We start from the raw sequence: 19,039 nt of genomic DNA, 5'->3' as shown, positions 1-19,039 counted from the left end.
CTCTTCACCTCAGAATTTGACTTCAGCACTGTGCCTCCTCTGAGTGTCCGTATGCGTTTCTCTTTCCTCCTAGTTGTAGGACTTCCACTCAGCCAGCGTTCCTGTGGTTCTGGGTGATGTCCTTTCCGTGTTTTAGTTTCCCTTTTGAAGTAGTTGTTCAAGGCAGCAAACTCCGGCGTTAGCCTATGCCGCCATCTTGGTTCTCCGAGAACATGTTTTTAAACAAAAAACTTAAATTGCCTTTATTGACAATTGCCAGATTTATCCACACAACCAATGTTCCAAATGCCATGTAAAAGGGAAAGAATTAGCCAGATTGTTAAGTAACCTGTTATTATAATTGCTTTTGTTTAATCTTTTTGAAATAATGGCCTCATATTTTTGCCCAAAAGAGAAAGAACAATTGACATTTTTTAGTTGTTTTGCAGGGCAAAGAAAATAGGGTGTTTGTTGGTTGAGGTTGCAAGATCATTCTCTTTAGCAGTTTGGGCAGCAGATCAGCAGGGAGAGGTCTGGTAGCTGGGAAGGGCAGCGTGAGAAAAGTGGAGGATTTTCAGGTCAAGGGTAGGGGCCAGGGGCCCAGTTGGAGTGGATGAGTGGGAGTTAACACTTAAATATAAGGAAGGGGTGGGGAGGGAGGTAAGAGATCAACCGAAGGACTTGTATGCATGCATATAAGCATAAACAATGGACACGAGAGACTGGGGGTGGGGTGGGGTGAGGGCATGTGCCAGAGGGTAGGGGCGGCCAGGGGAAGGTCAATGGGAGAAAAAAAAAAAGGAGACATATGTAGTGCTATCTGTAATACTTTAACAATAAAATAAATTTATTTTTTTTTTATTATTGCTTAAAGTATTACAAAGGGTATTACATATGTGTCCATTTTATCCCCCCGCCCTAGACAGTCCCCTAGCCTCCCCTATTCCCCAGTGTCTTATGTCCATTGGTTATGCTTATATGCATGCATACAAGTCCTTTAGTTGATCTCTTACCCCCCTACCTCCTGCCCCCCAACCCTCCCCGGCCTTCCCGCTGCAGTTTGACAATCTGTTTGAGGCAGCTCTGCCTCTGTATCTATTATTGTTCAAAAGTTTATAATGGTCTCTATTGTCCATGAATGAGTGAGATCATGTGGTATTTTTCCTTTATTGACTGGCTTATTTCACTTAGCATAATGCTCTCCAGCTCCATCCATGACGTTGCAAATGGTAAGAGTTCCTTCCTTTTTACAGCAGCATAGTATTCCATCGTGTAGATGTACCACAGTTTTCTAATCCATTCATCTACTGATGGGCACTTAGGCTGTTTCCAGATCTTAGCTATGGTGAATTGTGCTGCTATGAACATAGGGGTGCATATATCCTTTCTGATTGGTGTTTCTGGTTTCTTGGGATATATTCTTAGAAGTGGGATCACAGGGTCAAATGGGAGTTCCATTTTCAGTTTTTTAAGGAAACTCCATACTGTCTTCCATAGTGGCTGCACCAGTCTGCATTCCCACCAGCAGTGCACAAGTGTTCCTTTTTCTCCACATCTTCTCCAGCACTTGTCGTTTGTTGATTTGTTGATGATAGCCAGTCTGACAGGTGTGAGATGGTACCTCATTGTTGTTTTGATTTGCATCTCTCGGATGATTAGTGACTTTGAGCATGTTTTCATATGTCTCTTGGCTTTCTGAATGTCCTCTTTTGAAAGGTGTCTATTTAGATGCTTTGCCCATTTTTTGATTGGATTGTTTATCTTCCTTTTGTTAAGTTGTATGAGTTCCCTATAAATTTTGGAGATTAGGCCCTTATCAGATATGACATTGGCAAATATGTTTTCCCACATAGTGGGTAACAGTAAAATAAAATTTTAAAAAATAAATATAAGGAAGAAACAGGAGAGCAAAACCATCTAGGTAAAAATGACATCATATCTTGATTTTGTTGCTAAGGATCCCTGGAAGATGGGCCCACTGACCTCTTATCTCGGAGACCCATCCTTGTGGGCCTAAGGATAACCCTCAAGTTAAAGGCTTTATGTTTTGTTAGAAGAGAAAGGATACTCTTTGTTTCTTGTAAAGGGTGAAAGTGTTAGAGGATAGGAGAGGGGCTCATCTTCCATCGGTTGCTCATTGGAGTGGGGTTCTTGGAGTACCGCTAGAATAAGCATTTCCAGAGGCTCCCATGGGAGGATGAGGGGTGGTAGAAAGGTTTATTTCCATGGAATTACACCCCTGGATTTCAAGAGTTCCATTTCCCTTAGTCAAGCCATAGAAAGAGTGTAGCTGGGGCTTCAGTAGAGCCCCAGATTGTATCCAGAGTTTCCTTTCCATGTTGGAGCCAGGTCCATCCCAGCATTAGGCTAGCTTAGCTTGTGGTTCTCCACTGCAGTCCATTAGTTCATTGCATGTGGAGATCTGCATGACTGTGGGCCACACAGGCGAACATATGAGAACCAAGAGCCAAGAGCCACGTGAGCAACAAGAGAGCCCGGAGAGCCCTTCTTTGTTTAGGGAATTATGCATTCCCAGATCTTCACTTCCTTGCAGTGACCACATCCATTCTGGCCAATGATCTCTGTCCCCAGATGTAATGGACAGAACCTTCCCTAGTCACCCCAACTTCCCTTTGTTGAATCCCTGGAGTGTGAAGTTACAGCTTGTTGGTGAAGCTGCCCAAATGACATGCCTACAATGTCTACCCTCCCCCCTTTTCTCCATTTCTATCATTAATAACTAGCTAATTACAATGGTATCAAAGGAATAATTAATCTCAAGATTTTACCCCTCCAAAGCCATAATGAAGTATTTCGTGTGTGGAGAAAAACTGATAAAGAGTAATTATATGCAACTTGGTCTACAGCAATGATTCTTGGGGAATTTAATAAACCCTATTTAGGTTCTTCCAAACTTAACACATGTATTCAGCTTTATCTTGGGTCATTTTATTTTATTTATTTATTTATTTATTTTTAAATATTTTTATTGATTTTTTTTATAGAGAGGAAGGGAGAGGGATAGAGAGTTAGAAACATCAATGAAAGAGAAACATCGATCAGCTGCCTCCTGCACACCCGCTACTGGGGATGTGCCCACAACCAAGGTACATGCCCTTGACCGGAATTGAACCTGGGACCTTTCAGTCCGCAGGCCGACGCTCTATCCACTGAGCCAAACTGGTTAGGGCTATCTTGGGTCATTTTATACATACATATCTATCTATCTATCTATCTATCTATCTAATCCTCACCCTAATTATTGCATACATACTTAGTGAGAAGAAAGGAGAAACATCAATGTGAGAGAGAAACATCGATCAGTTGTCTTCCGTATGTGCCTGGATCGGGGACTGAACCTGCCCAGGTATGTGCCCGGACTGGGAATAGAACCAGCAACCTTTTGGTGCACAGGATGACACTCAACCAATTGAGCCACTCTGGTTGGACTATCTTGAGTCATTTTAAAATTGTGTTCTTTTTCTCTTAAAATGACCAAAGAGAATTGCTTATTATCCAGGATCAACCTGTTAACTGGAGACAGCACATTCCCTAATTACAGTATCTATTTTTGTGTGTGTGTTAATCCTTACCTGAGGATATATTTGCATTGATTTTTAGAGAGAGTGAGAAGGAGGGAGAGAGAGAAACATTCATGTGAGAGAGACACATCCATTGATTGCCTCCCGCACTCACCCTGACGGGGGTTGGGGATTGAGCCTGCAATCCTTCAGTGCATGGGCTGATGCTCTAACCACTGAGATCAGGCCAGGGCTACAGTATCTCTTGAATGCACATCTTACTGACCTCTACTGGGGAGGAAAGGAAAGAATGTAGTAAAAAGTTCCAGAGTTTTACTCTGGTCTTCAGCTGACTAGCTCATTGACTAGCTCTGGACAATCCTGGGACCTTTTTGCATATGTTTCCTCATTTTGCAAAATAAAGTGAGATGGGGTAGTTCCACAAACTCCTTCTTTCTCTCTGCTGTTCTGATTTTTTAGAACTGCTGAATTATTGCATACATGAAATGAGTTACTTTCTTCTTCTTTGAAGTAATGGGGCTCATTTTGTATAATTTCCATCTCCCTGTATTTCTGTTAAGCAAAATCTAACAGCCTTTGATATCTCTTTGTCTACTTTCTAGGGAATTTCAGATATAATCTCATTTGGTTATGTGGAGACCTAGCAAAACATTGTCACTGGATGCCTTATGCTTTCCCACAATGCTATCAGAGCAGAATTCTTACAGCAGATGCACAAAAGATAACGCAAAAGGGACTGAGAAGAATGGGAGTAAGAAGAGCTTGTGGACACAAACTGAAAGGGCAGTAAATAGGAGCATGAGAAAAGCCACCACAAAGAAAGTTCTTTCTCCATCCTTGAGGTTATGAAAATGTTGATTTCATTTGTAAGATGTTGTTGGAAAGGTGACAAGGGAAAGGCTTCTAGTACTCGGTGAGCACCTACCAAGGGCCAGGCACTGCTATTTGTCCCTTTTGGCTGTGCCATCGACTTTGTAGATGAGGCACAGGACTCACCCAGGAAGTGAGTGGCATAACTGAGGTTTTAAGCCAGAAATCTAAGCCAGAGGGTAAATAAAAATTAAATAATCACAAATAAGGCTTCAACTACCCCCTAATCTGTCCCCTCTTCTATTCTTAGATGTCAACAGCGTTACCATTTCACTATGCGATATACTTTAGACATCTTCCCATGTTCATAGGTGTGCAAATACGTCGTTCATTTTAATTCTGTATCAGTTTCGTGGTATGGGTCTACCATAAGTTACTTTATTTAACCTTTTCCTTATTGTTTTCACTATTAAAAATGATCCTAGGGTGAGCGTTCTTTACCTGTTCCCATGTGCACATGTAAAATAGTTTTTCTAGGTAGATTTGAAAAAGTAACATACATGTATGTTGTGTACATAGATGTATATGCATACGATATGACATCTGTGTATGTATATGCATATATGTGTTTTTAAGATCCTGCCAAATTCCCCTTACAAAGGGATTGTACCGAATCACCTGTCCCTCTGCATTGTATGAAAGTACCTGTTTCCTCATGCTATCACCAACACTCGGTATTATCGCACTGTAAACATTTGCCAAGCTATTGTTACATTATTTTTTTCAAGTGCATTTCTCTGATCATGACTGAGTTTAGCACCTCTTGAGTTATTTTCCTCTAGAAAGGGTTTTCAATAAATAACAGGAGAGCAACTGAGGCCTGTTCTGTGCTGCGCAGGAGGCCAGTGAGTTTCTTTGTGAAGAGGATGCTGCGGGGTCATTTGACTTGGAGGTCCAGGGCAGGCCGCTGGCGGCTGGCGGGAGTGGTAAGATCACGCTCTCATTAGGAATTCGCCTGGGGGCCACAAAGGAGGCCGAGCAGATCCTTTAGGCATGTAAGTGATGGCACTCAAATCTAACAGAATATGAACCCTGAAATCAGGTCTGAATTTCCAGGCATAGTATCTATCTTTGGATTTGGTTTAATGTTTTTACCCTTGATTTATGTGTGTGCCTTCCTTAGCATCCCCTATCTCAAGCAGCATGAATGTATTAAATTTTCTGAGATGTATTAAGTGGTTCTCAACCTGTGGGTCGCGACCATAGGAAAACACATATAGCATATCAGATATTTACATTACGATTCATAACAGTAGCAAAATTACAGTTATGAGGTAGCAACAAAAATAATTTATGGTTGGGGGGGGGTCACCACAACATGAGGAACTGTATTAAAGGGTTGCGGCATTAGGAAGGTTGAGGACCACTGTAAGTGATGGAATTTAGCAAATATGTTATGGTTACCATCTTTGTTGCTAAGAGGGAATGTGGAAATCTGACAAATATTATAGCTTTCATTTTCAAGACCCATTTTCAAAGCAGTTTCACTAGCAAGTCTCCTTATTTATCATGCCATTAACAGAAATAAGTCTTTCTGGACAGCAGTAAAGAAACGGATTAGCACAATTTACAGCTTTCCCAAGATACAGAGAGGGAACCTACTTATACTATACAATATGTACACTATAATAGTTTGATACCTTTTTCAAAAAAGCAAAGAAACATTCCTGTGACAGAGTAATACATAGACTTGCTTTTAAGACACCTCAGCTCATTTTCCATCAGCTCATCTATTAAAGACAGCATCCCTCAAGGACGAAGCCCCAGGTCTCAGCACGTCTCCTGTTTGCCGACGGTGATTAGGAATTATTAGTTGCCGACATCGTCATTGACTGAAAGAGGAAACCTTTTCCACTTCAAGCTGAGGACATGGTGCTTAGATTTTCTCATTTAAATAAAATGTTATCCAGAGACAACCCTTTGAATGTGTAACCTAGCCACGCACACTGTTCAACAAAAGAGCAACTGCAGTAAGCAGAGATACCGTGGACTTAGGACACAGCTCATTAGGATAAACCTGTTCTTTTTCTTTGCCAAAGTCAGGGAGGAAACAAGTGTCTGCCAAACAGAAGGGGTAATGAGAGGAGCCTGTCAGTAAGGAAGACATTCTGCTTTGGGGAAAACATTGGAAAGTTTCTTCTAGTCCATGGAAACTCTATGTTCTCTATAATCCTTGTATTCAGAGGATCTCAATGTGATTGGGGCCCATTACAAAGTTCCACTGTGCCTGGTAAGAGAGATGCCCACTGTGACAAGGGTGTCTTTCTATGGCGGTGTAAATTGCATGGCCATCCAGGCTGTGGCATTAGCCTATGAATGAGAGTAAGGAGGAACAGCTACAGAGATAGGTGGAAATCCAGGTGAGGTTGTGGGAGACAAGGGGGAGGACTTCAATAAGAAGAGAGGAGACAAGTAGACCGGAGGTTGAAAAGAGGACTGAAAGTTCTTCATTGATCTAGTGAGAACAAAGGGAGCTGTTGGTAGAGTGATAGTAGCAAAAGCCATTTGGGAGGAGAGGAAATGGTGGCAGAAGTTAGAGACATTTTTTTAAATAAATTTTTTATTTATTTCAGAGAGGAAGGGAGAGGGAGAGAGAGAAACATCAATGATGAGCAAGAGTCATTGATGGGCTGCCTCCTGCATGCCCCACACTGGGAATTGAGCCCATAACCTGAGTATGTGCGTTGGCCTGGAATTGAGCCGTGAACTTCTGGTTCATGGGTTGATGCTCAACCACTGAGCCACGCCAGCAGGCTCTATTGTTCTTAATGTAGTAGATTATGTTGATTGATTTTGTATGTTAAACCAACCTTGCATTCCCAGGATAAACAGCATCTTGTCATAATGTATCACCCTTTTTATGTGTTGATGGGTTTGATTTGCTAATATTTTGTTAAGAATTTTTGTGAATATGTTTATGAAGAGTATTGGTCTATAGTTTTCTTGTAATAATTTTGCCTAGATTTATTATGAGGATGATACTGGCTTCAAGAGATCAGTTGGGAAATTTCTTTGTTCTCCATTTTCTTAAAGCATTAATATAAGGTTGCTATTATTTCTTTTTTGAGTGTTTGATATAATTCACCAATAAAGCTCTATAAGGCTGGAACTTTCTATATGTGAAGTTTTAACTAGAAGCTTAATTTTCTTAACAGATATAGGACTATTCAGATATTCTCTTTTGCCTTGAATCAGTTTTGTAATTCGCATCTTTAAGCAAGTTGTCCATTTCATCTAAGCCATCAAATGTATTGGCATTTGTTCATAGCATCTAGTTATTATTATTTTTATTGTAGAATAATAGACATCATTTTATTTCTGATTGGTAATTGGTATCTCATTTTTTTTCAAACTAAAAAGTTTTTGCACAAGAAATAAAATCATCAACAAAATGAAAATACAACCTACTGAATGGGAGAGGATATTCGCCAATGATACTTCAGTAAGGGGTTAATATCCAAAATTTATGAAGAACTCATACAACTTAACATCAAAACCCCCAAACAATCTAATTAACAAATGGACAGGGGCCCTGAGGAGACATTTCTCTAAAGAGAACATACAGATGGCCAAGAGACATATGAAAAGATGCTCAACATCACTAATCATCAGAGAAATGCAACTTAAAACCACAATGAGGTGTCACCTCACACCTGTCAGAATGGCTACCATCACTATATCAACAAACAAGTGCTGGCGAGGATGCGGAGAGAAGGGAACCCTTGTGCACTGTTGCAGATTGGTGCAATCACTATGGAAAACAGTATGGCGGTTTCCTCAAAAAGTTGAAAATAGGACCAGCCGGTGTGGTTCAGTGGTTGAGTGTCGACCTATGAACCAGGGAATCAGGGTTCAATTCCTGGTCAGGGAACATTCCCTGGGTTGCAGGCTCAGTTCTCAGTAGGAGGCATGCAAGAGGAACCAGATTAATAATTCTCTCTCATCGTTGATGTTTCTATCTCCCTCTCCCTTCCTATCTGAAATTAATAAAAAAAATATTTTTTAAATTAAAAATAGAACTACATTATGACCCAGAAATTCCACTACTGGGTATATATCCAAAGAAATAAAAAAACATTAATTCACAAATATGTCCCATGTTCATTGCAGCATTACTTACAATAGTCAAGATATGGAGGTAACCCAAATGCCCATCAATAGACAAGTGGATAAAATATATAATATATATATATATATATATATATATATATATATATATATATATATATATATAAAATAAGAAAAGCATAATATGCTAATTAGACCAGACATCCTTCCACATGACCTTCTGGACGAAGCTGGGGCTGTGAAGGAAGCCCTGGTCCCGGGTGCCAGGGGAAGGATGGCCTACTCTTGCATGAATTTTGTGCATCAGTCCTCTAATATATATATGGAATATTACTCAGCCATAAAAAAGAATGAAATCTTACCATTTGCAACAACATGGATGGAGAGGTTATTATGCTAAGTAAAATAAGACAGAGAAAAACAAATACCATATGATTTCACTTATATGTGGAATCTAAAGAATAAAATAAACAAACAGGAAACCAAGATGGCGGCATAGGTTAATGCGAGTTTGCTGCCTCGAACAGCCACTTCAAAGATACAACTAAAAGACGGAACGGACATCATCCAGAACCACAGGAAGGCTGGCTGAGTGGAAGTTCTACAACTAGGAGGAAAGAGAATAGCATACCGAGACTCAGAGGAAGTGCAGTGCTGAAGTGAAATAGTAAGGTGCAGAGTGCATGTGGAGCGGGCTGGTTGTTGTTTTCAATCGGGAGGGCGTCTCAGACCCTGAGCTCCAGATCCAGGCGAGTCTCTAGGGGCCCAGACTCAAACGGGAGAAGCGGGACTGTCTGGCTTCGGTCGGAACTCGAAGGCAGCTTTCTCTCCAAGGTTTGCAGCGGTTGCTGGGACTCTGAGAGGCAGAGCCCCCGGGGACCGGACTCACATTTTTTTTTTTTTTAATGAAGTTGGGAGCTTGTCTCAGTTCCAATGCCTCTATACTAGCACCCAGAATTTCCTTTCATCTCTCTATCGCTTCCTGACTCCCTGATCTCAATCAAATTCAGCAGTGTATACTTGTGTCTGAAATCCCCCATTGATTTCCATGTGCTGGAGTTGGGGTACACCACAAAAGCATCTTGTCAGGGCAGTTTGAGAATTCAGCAGTGCAAGGTCCCTAGAGAAATAAATGGCAAGAGAGTGCCACCCTACTCCACTGGGGTTCCTACTGTCTGTGAAGGATGGATGATACTTCTGAAGAGTCAACTGGTGTATCCCACCCCTTCCTCATGCTGCCTTCACTGAGCCTCTTTTACTAGCCTGCCTTTCCTTCCTGATCAGGCAGATGGATACAGGTTACTATGTTAGTTTGGGTTTTGACCAGAGGACACACAGACAGAAGGACTTGGGGGCAGGCAGTTTATCTGGGAAGTGATCTCAGGGTGCTCAAGAGGAAGTGAAATAGGAAAGTGAGAAAAGGCCACGGGGGTGGGCAACTGGGGCTCAAGCTCACTAGGCACCTTCTCAGAGACACTGTGGAACTCACCTCGGAGCTGACCCAGCAGAAGTCAGGGAGGCTGGGGTAATGTTAGAGGGTCGCCCTGTGACAGTAACTCCCCCAGACTTCAGAGTGAGCTTAACAACATTCAACAAGCTCCCAGGGACTGGAGAAAGCCACCAAGCAGTAAAGAGAAATGCACGTGTTTGAGGAGGCAGATGTCTGCAAGTATAGGCTTGTCTACCACAGCTTCAGGTGAAGTCAGGTGGAGCTGGGCCTAGGAGGAGATGGGCAGGACTTCTATGATCTCAGAGGCAAATTCATGTTAGAATCAGAGATAAAAAAAAAAAAACACCACAGTTTTTGACATTTACCATTTAAGCATCTAAGGTTTGGATGCCAGACAGTAAAAGGTTTGGAAAGGCATCTGATGCTAATCTCTCCCTCACCCCCACCTCCAGATTAGATAGAGATTCTACAGGTCGGAGGAAGGCAGCGGGAGGGGAGGGAGCACATGGACAATATTGAGATGTCTCTGTACACAGCATTCCCTAGGGAGTTCTGTGGGAGTTAAGTAATGGCCAAGAAACTGATTGTGTCCCAGTGAGGATAAATTGCCCATCACTCATCGCCTCCTCCTCTTTGGACGGGTTCCCATGACACCCATATACTCTCCACAGGCAAGAGGGCGTCTTTCTCTAAGACATTGTAAGACCCACCCAACTCATGTGGGTGCCGCTCTTTTAGAAGGCCTGGAACTTTAAATCTGTAGAATGGGAGAGTGGTGGGATACATGTCCCGGGTCACATGGGAGGGTGATGAGAAGGGTCTCTGCCCCATAACCTGCACATGCCCCCCATCTCCTCAGCTCTCAGAGGCAGTTATCCCTTTCTGAAGAAGTCCCACCCCCTGACCCAGAGCGGTGGGCACAGACCAAGAGCCAGGTCTTACTCCTGCAGCCCTCAGAGCACAAGGAGGGAAACGGCTGCTCTGGATCACCTCTGGGGGCCTCTTCTGAGCCTCTCCACCATGAGGCTCTTAGCGACTCCTCCTGGGAGAGCCCTGTGGTGTGAGCTCTCAGTCGGATGGAGCAGTAAGAGAGGTGGTGCAGGTCAGGCCAACACGACAGGGTGGCATGGGCCTGAGAGGCCTCGGGTCATGGTCATGGAGCAGAGCCGCAGGAGGCGTCTGAAGTTCCAGGACCCTGGACCCCACTCTGAGCATTAGACCCAGCCTGTAGGGTATTGACTTGGAGGCAGCAGAATCTGCAATTGGGGGGCTGGCATGCGGGTAAACTGAGGCACAAGAAGTGACCAGGTTCAGCACTGGTACCTTGACCCTTTGCTCTTTCTCTCCTCATAGGGGCTGCTTCTCACCCACCGAAGAGGCCCCGGAGAGGGGAGGTACAATATTTCCATTTTATAGGTTGGAACCAGAGGCCCAGTGAGGGACTGCGATATGTGTACAGCCACGAGGTGAGCTCCCCGAGCCTGTCTCCCCCGCAGAGGACGGGCGGGAGTGGGTGCAGCACATTCTGCTGCCCAGGAGCGCTGTGGTCTTTGGCAGACATGTTACATCTTTGGGCCCCAGCTTCCTCACTTGTAAGACTATGATGATACTCCCATCTCTGAAGGCTGCTGGGAGGCTAAAATCTGGTAGATAGTGCATGACAGATAGTGGATCCTGGTCCACAGACGTGAGAAGCTGTTCTAGTTATCACCCCCCTCTCCCCATACATTGAATTCAGTGCTGACGTCTGACAGCACTCAAATCCAGCTGCAGTTGTAAGTCACACGAGTGGTCCCCACTGTGCTGCCCGCTCCCCAAAGCCCAGTCTCCAAGGAGCAAGCACTCTCGCTTGAATTGCAAAGCTTTTATTGCTGGAATCCTTTAGTCAGACACTGGACGTGGCGGTTGCAGAGACTCCTTAATGATCGGGCAAGCAGCTTCCTTGGGGCTCCTGGCAAGGATGGCTCCATTAACATAAAGGGCTTGAGAATATTTTATTCTGCAAAGAGAAAGTCAGGGAACCTGGTGACCTCAGGGGTAGAAGACACCAAGCTGCATGGGCTTGCAGGGCCTGCAGGCCTGTTTGAAGGGTGACCCCTGGATCTGAGCAAGTAAAAGCGGGTTCCTCTCTATCTCCTGCCCCACAAGAGAATCCCAGGATGTGCCTAGAAGCTTCCGCCGATGGAACAGAGAGAGGAGGAAGGGTCACCGTGGTGAGATGGAGGGCAGTCTTGGGTAGAGCAGGAAGAGGCTGCTGAGGAGGACCTGGTGGGTCCAAGTGCACCTGGGAGTCTCCAGGAATGAGGAGCCCAGTCTCCTTTGTCCTCCTGTCCTGTGGACACTTGCAGCTAAAGGAGCGGCGTTTCCATCATCACTTGGGGTAACCTGAAGTTGGGAGGTTGGAAGGGGGCTTTTGGAAGGTGCCTCCTCTCCTGGCATTTGAGGTGCAGAATGGCCCTCTGGGGGCCAGAGAACAAGGCAAATGAGGGCTTTAGTGGGAATGGAGTCGGGGACTTGAGGAGTTAAGGTAAAGGACTCAGTGCTAATGGTTTGAAGATCCAGGCTGGTGAGCTGGAGAGGCTGAGTCAGGGCCTGACACTGAGGCCAGGGGGTGTCACGCAGTCAGGAGGCCCTGGAGGGTGTTAGGCTGTGGCCCGGCAGATGCGAGCAGTCAGGGCCAGCCCAAGGGCTCAAGGGCGAGACTGAGCCTTCCCAGCTGGCCCTTCCCCACACCTTTGGTGCCCGCCCATCCTCTCCACCTCCTCATTCAGGGAGCTCTTTTTCCTCCTTGATTCTCAGGGAAGGGCTATATGGAGAGGAGAGATCTGAGCAGACCCCAGACAGGCCTCACACACACACACACACACACACACACACACACACACACACACACACACAGCCAGACCCACCAGCACAGTGACGGCATGCTCCTTATCCTCTTCTGTCAATTTCTGATCAATGCAGTCCTTCAGTTTCCTGGCATTGGCCAATATTAAAGAGTTGTTTTGGTATTTTTCCACTTGTGCAACATATTCTTCTGGGGTTCCCGTCAGAAATATGGTAACGTCTTTTTTCACGGCTGGGCAAATGTCACAATCTGAAACATAAAGCAAGCTGACACTCTCCTGAAAGACACTCATGAAAACACACTCTTCCCTTACCCCCCCGACATGCTTAGGACTGCCCGGGAGGCCTTAAAACCCCGGAGAATCCATGTCCCCAGGAACACACTTCCGCTGGAGATCAGGAGCGAGGCAGCCCAGAGCAGCGCGAGGGCACCGGCCCCCATCATGGTGCAGTTGGCAGGTGCTCCCTACCTACCCTGGAGCCCTTTTATACTTGCTTTTGGCCCCACAAAGCGGGGCGGGGACGGAAGGGGCCTGCATCTGATGCCTCCTTTTCCAGGAGGTTCTGCCAACGCCATTCCCAGGCCATAGCTTGGAATTCCCTGGGGCTGTGGAGGTGGGAAGTGTATACTTTGGCGAAATCCTAAGTCACCGAGTCAACAAAGGGCACTGGCTCAGCCTCCCTTCCCCCCCTCCAGGGCTGTCTGAGGTCAGCTGACACTAAAAACTTAAGAACTGAAATTTCTTAGGTTGACTAGGAAAAGGGGCAAAAAGGTCCCCAAATCAGGCCTCCCGAGGGATGCCCAGTGTCAGCCTGTCACTGACGGCAGCCTGGTCCTCACTAAGGATTTCTCAGGAAGCTCAGTGCTTAGCCGGCTTCACAGCTAGTACCGGCCAAGGGAAGGCCAGGGCACAGGCCCCCGTCAGGCTCTCTGGTGACTGCTGCCTCCCCTGCTCTCGTCACAATGTCCTTGACATGCTCAGTGGCCCCCCTTGGGCCAGTCCCCTGAATCTGTTTCTGAGCCCTGAATCCTCCCCTACATGCTGGCCCAGAAGTCCTAGTTGTCTGTAGACCAAGTCTGCCACCTGCTTACTTTGGTAGCACCTCAATCTGACAGAAATTTCATTTCCCCCCCAAGCTGCTTCTTTTGAGTTTCTCTGTATCGCTCACATATCATTTCTCTAGTCTAGAGCTACAACCCAAGGAAAAGCCACGCCCGCTGTGGCCCACAACCCCTGTGCAATTTGTACACGTGCCCCCTCCTCCCTGCCCTGCTGCCTCTCTAAACGTACCTCTGTGCTTCTCTCCTCCCTCACCGCCCCCATCCTGCTTCTGGGCCTTATCAAGCGTCCTGCAGAGGCCCTTTGCAGGGGCCGCCCTCGCTGCCTGCAAAGCTCTTTCTCCAAGTGCAGCACGATTCATGGCCCAATTCCTCAGGTCGCTGCAACTGTCACCTTATCAGAGAGACTCCCCCACACTCTTGGCCCCTTCTATAAAAGGGGACCCTCTACCATAGCACTCTGTTCTCCCCGACTTATCTTCCTCCATAGCACTTCTTGTCATTGTGGCTTATCCTCCACTCCCCCTTAGATGTCTGATGAGCACCAAGAATGTGAGGGCGTTGCTTCGTGTGCTGCCACATCTGTAAGACTGGGACCTGGGCTGACACACAGTAGGTGCTTCACCAATGTTTATTAGATGAATGGAAGGAATATCTCATGTCTCTGGAATCTATATCAATAGGAACACTTCACTTATATTTGCTATATATGTGCTTATGAACATTGCCTGGGATTAATTAAATAAGATAAAGGTTTGAAATGTTTTGATAAGTCAGAATTAAGGAGCTTTTTGCTGGAATAAGGTTTGCTGAAGCCCAGAGTTGAAGACAGGACATGTTTTCTGACCCCAGTCAGAACCCTATGCCAAACAGGATTCACATCCGGTAACTGCTCTTGGCAAAGAGGCACCAAGTACTGAGCTCCAGCTGAGGATTGGCCCCCACAGAGGCTTTCCTTGCCATGGCTACCGATGCCCAGGGCCTGTCCCTCTGAAGATCACCCCATGAGGGCTCAGGTCACTGATGTCCCTCGGAGGCTCCTGGGCACCTGTTAGCTGAGAAAGTAAACACGGCATGCCCTCGGCTGCACGGGTGGCTCTTTCTCTACCCAGAGCAGTTTCCGCGTGGTGGGACACCTGGGCGAGAGCCACATGTCCGGTCCTGCACAGGGAGTTCCTGCAGTCCTCCCCACAGCTCTGCGAGCTGATGTCGCCCGGCCCCCGGGGGGGGGGGGAGGGTGCCGCAAGGCCCTCTGAGACATCTCCAGATGGTGGGGGACACTTGTTTCCTGTCGTGGCCTTGCTGCCATGAGGCGCACTGGCCAGGTGGTGTGGAGTGGCCCCGGAGCGGAGTTTGTCTGCTGCTCTCCTCATAACATAGACCGGGGTTTGGACTTTGGGTTCTTGGGAAGCCGGCACAGAGGTGGCGCGCCGTTCTTGCCACATCGGGCATCTGTAGTATCAATGTCCTATCACTGGTTATTTTAGCCTTGGTCACTTGATAATGTCATTTTTGCCAGGTTTCTGCACTGTTTTCCCCTTTCCCTACTCTTTTCTATGGGAATGAGTTACTCAGTCTGGCCCCTCTTAAGGGGGTGAGGGTGGTGTGTGCCACCTCCTGGGCGTGGGTCTGTGGATTGCTTGGAGTCTTCTGTAAGGAGCATTTCTCTTCTCCCCCATTGCTTTATTTATTCAATTCTTTACATCAGGGAGGACTCGCATCTATTACTTCATACTTTGGACTATAATTTAATACTGTTATTTTTTTGTTCAAACTGTTCCAGATTTGGCCATTGGGAGCTTTCTCAGGTTTCTTCCTGCTGAGTTTTCATGAACTGTCTCAACTTGTTAATGCCAACAAACGATTTTCCTAAAGTAGAAGGCTCAGTTTAACCTTGAGAGTTTGAGCAGATTGAGTGCCACTTCTGGTTGCCTGGAGGTCTAGCCCACAGTGGCCTGTAGGGCTGTGGACACCTCTGTCTCTGTCTGACAGAGACAAACTGCACAACCCACACCTGCGCACTCACGTTTCTGGATGTGCTGTGCAGTCAGCCCCTCTTAGGGCAGGTTTACTGCTGGAGGAAGAGACAGCGAGGTGCAGCAACAAGGCTGGGGCCACTGGGAGTCAAGGAGGTGCCAAGGAATCTGCCCCCTTAAGGGTGAGAGGGAAACTGGTGGTGGGATCTAAAAATGGAGCATTACCAGCCCTGAGAAAACCTATGTGGCCACAAGTCCTGCAACTTCCCTGATAGTGAGTGACTCAGAGCTCAAGGACGGTGGCCATCCCTTCTTGGGGCCCCATCCAGCGACTGCAGCAGCTACGATGTTTAAGGGGCTCCAGTCAGGCCCAGCTCCCCATACTCACCTCAAGAAATTAAACCTGCCCGTCCGTTTTCCGGGTGATTCCTTGTTTAGCTATAGTGGCACAGACCCGCCTCGATCCCTCCTGTGATTTCTGTCTCTACATTTTGGGAGAGTATAGCATTTGGAGCCAGGATAGTGTGGGGGAGGATGACCAGGAGATGTGACAGTTGGTGCTGGACAACAGAGCAGTTGGCTCAGAGTGAGGTGATTTGGAAATGTCAGCTCCAGTTGGTTTTTGGCAAAGGTAAAACCCCATCTTCTCCAGGTTTGCTCTCAGTTTGCTTCCCACATTTAACACCCCGATGGCGGAGGGGCCACGTGAGCCAGCTCCTGCCCACAGGCTGTTGGAGCTCCTGGGGTGTGGGATGGGCTTAAGGAACTTGTTTATAAAGTAGCAGAAACCCTGCCCTGGGCAGAGCATTCCGGCAGCTGACACGATGAAGGGGACACTGCTTGTGCTGGCCTTGCTGGTGACCAGAGAGCTGGGCACCCAGATGGGTAAGAATAGGAAGGAGGGAAGAAATGGCCTTCTTGACCTTTGCCCTACTCTGTCTCACTCCCTCCCCCCATGATCTCTGCGCAGCTTCTAGCAAGAAATTTAGGGGTCAGCTGGGAGATCACTGCCCATGAGTCCTGCAGAAAGCCCCCGAGGTTTTCAGTCTTTCAATGGAGGGAGAGGTTTGAATATGGAGGGGTCATCAGTTATGCACACATAGGGGGAGTTGGTTGGGGTAGTGGTGCTTATTTGAAGGGCTGGGATGTCTGGGGCCATGGTCAGGGGCAGAGGGGCTCTAGTCCTAGCCTCTCTTACTGCTCCTTTCAGCTGGGAGTGCCTCTTAGAGAATGTTTGCTCTGTCTGGGGTGTAAGCGGTCCTGGGAGAGGGCAGGTGTCTGTGGAAGGTGAGTCAGGACACACTGGCTATGTGATTACTTCCAAGTGGTGGGGAAACAGGAACCTCTTACCCTAGCGATTCCTCTGATGGGTTGTTTTTGTCTCTTGCCTTCAGCGGAATCTTGCCCTATTTTTTATGGAGTCTTTGGTACGTTGGCTATTGGAAGCAAATCACTGTTGGATGCCAGCCTCGATCTGGTCCACGCTACCCAACCAGAAAAAGTAGCCTTAGAAAAAATCCAGGATTGCTACAATGAGGCGGGAATCAAATCCAAGATCTTGGATCTGATCGTTATGGTAATTTACTTTCCTCCCCCAACCCTCGCTCTGGCGACATACGTGCAGCATATTGCAAAATGCCACATACAAATAGACCATGACAGCGTGGGGTACATGACAGATAAGAGCTATAACAGTCAGGCTCATAAATCTTAGCTCCACTCTACAGCATGTATAACATACAACCACATGCTACATGCACATCCAACCTGTTCTTCTATCATGCATGTCCCTATTGTGCCGATTAGCTCACACTGGAAAATAGGGGACTGATGCCAGTGTAACATAGAAAGTGTGTTGGCTCATGTGATTTTTCCCCAGATTAAGGGAGCTAACATTGCAGGAGAATTTTAACCTTTGGCAGGAGAGACTTCAGCTCCTGTACAAGTAGGAGTCCTGCTGCTCTATTTTAGAAAATTTAAAAACGAGCACTGCCCTGGCCAGTGTGCTCAGTGGTTAGAGTGCCAGCCTATGCATGGAGAGTTGTGGGTCCAATTCCCAGCCAACAGCACGTACCTGGGTTATAGGTTTAATCCCCAGCATCAGTCAGGGGCGTGTGGGAGGCAATCAATCTCGATGTGACATATCAATGCCTCTCTCTCTCTCTCTCTCTCTCTCTCATCCTCCCCCCACACCTTGCCATCGTCCATTCTCTCTAAAAAATCAATGGAAAAAATATCCTTGGGTGAGGATTAACAAGAGAACAAAAACAAAAAACGAGCACCACTTTTAGACTCTTCCCAGAAGGGACTCTCTGGCTTTGCAAGGCTTCTGGCTTTCGGTCTGTTTCACTTCCTCTTATGCCCACCTTGATGGCTCTTCTTCCGGCTCCGAGCCCCACTTCCACCTGCATTGTCGCAGTGTCCACAGCCAGAATTTCCACTATGTCATGTTAGTGCCCAAGGCCCCTGAGGCAACTTCTACTTATGTGTAGCTGCTCACAGATTTATCTCCTGATGAACTGTCTTTGTTACTGCTCTTTTTACAGTTACATAGATTTTGAACAATCTGTCTCTTACTCTATTTCCCCCAAAGTGTTGACTCTGCAAAATAAGGTTTTTCAAGAACTTCTTGCATTAATGTAGGCACACACGGCACATGAGATTGCTTACAACACATGCATAAACATTCATCCGATGCACCTAACAGACGAGTCTTAGGTACAGGAGAGATCACAGAATACCTGTGCGTGGGCAATTAGGGGCCATCCTCATCCTGGCCTGACTGATCACAGCCCCTCTCCGGTGGTGGCCTGTGGTTCTTGCTGGGGATGGAGCTGAATCACCGAGGATGAGGAGTGGGGTGACCTGGGGAGATAGGATAGCCCTGCCGGGGGCTCAAGTCCTCTTCTCTTGTTATCGCCCTCGCTTTAGGGCACTATCACCACCAGCAAGGAATGCATCCAATACACAGTGGACAAGATAAAGAAGGATGTCACTGAACTTCTAAACTGAACTGTTTCTCTGAGCTCCGTCTTCCTGCCATTCTCACCTGAAGCTGGAATCCAGACACCTGTCCCCACGCTGTCTTCATCAGGCTGACTCTAATAAAGTAACTGCAGCTCAGATCTGTGTGCTGCCTCTGCGCTGTGCGCTGTGCGGGGAGTACGTGAGGCCTGGCAGGGGATGCTGGGAGGTGGTGAGGCGTAACGTATGGTGAAAGCACGCAGACTGGAGTCAGGCAGAACCA

The 19,039-nt window shown here is 46.6% G+C and overlaps 3 protein-coding genes across 4 annotated transcripts in view; 1 reads left to right on the top strand and 2 right to left on the bottom strand.

Moving 5' to 3' along the window:
• ZNF599 (zinc finger protein 599) overlaps positions 1-19,039 on the bottom strand; it is a 48,845-nt gene that overhangs the window by 3,165 nt on the left and 26,641 nt on the right. Inside the window, 2 exon segments of the mRNA XM_059665434.1 lie at positions 12,295-12,368; positions 12,819-13,006. Of these exon segments, the coding sequence (XP_059521417.1) occupies positions 12,295-12,368; positions 12,819-13,006 (262 nt within the window).
• On the bottom strand, positions 11,759-13,296 carry LOC132217035 (major allergen I polypeptide chain 1-like). 2 transcript variants are annotated; one of them, XM_059666952.1, is made up of 3 exons: positions 13,141-13,296; positions 12,819-13,006; positions 11,759-11,908 (listed from the first exon to the last, which is right to left on the bottom strand). In XM_059666952.1, the coding sequence occupies exons 1-3, from the start codon at positions 13,199-13,201 to the stop codon at positions 11,879-11,881; spliced, it is 279 nt and encodes a 92-aa protein (XP_059522935.1). In that variant the 5' UTR covers positions 13,202-13,296; the 3' UTR covers positions 11,759-11,878. The 2 variants fall into 2 exon arrangements, with proteins under 2 accessions (XP_059522935.1, XP_059522934.1); XM_059666951.1 differs by lacking the exon at positions 11,759-11,908 and adding an exon at positions 11,987-12,294.
• Positions 16,519-18,915, top strand: LOC132217036 (major allergen I polypeptide chain 2-like). Its single transcript, XM_059666953.1, has 3 exons — positions 16,519-16,677; positions 17,187-17,368; positions 18,724-18,915. Exons 1-3 carry the CDS (start codon positions 16,617-16,619, stop codon positions 18,802-18,804), a joined length of 324 nt encoding a protein of 107 aa, XP_059522936.1. The 5' UTR covers positions 16,519-16,616; the 3' UTR covers positions 18,805-18,915.

This window comes from Myotis daubentonii, chromosome 15 (assembly GCF_963259705.1).
Source record: "Myotis daubentonii chromosome 15, mMyoDau2.1, whole genome shotgun sequence".
NCBI classification, from domain to species: Eukaryota; Metazoa; Chordata; class Mammalia; order Chiroptera; family Vespertilionidae; genus Myotis; species Myotis daubentonii.
This window is presented reverse-complemented; position numbering and strand designations above follow the sequence as displayed.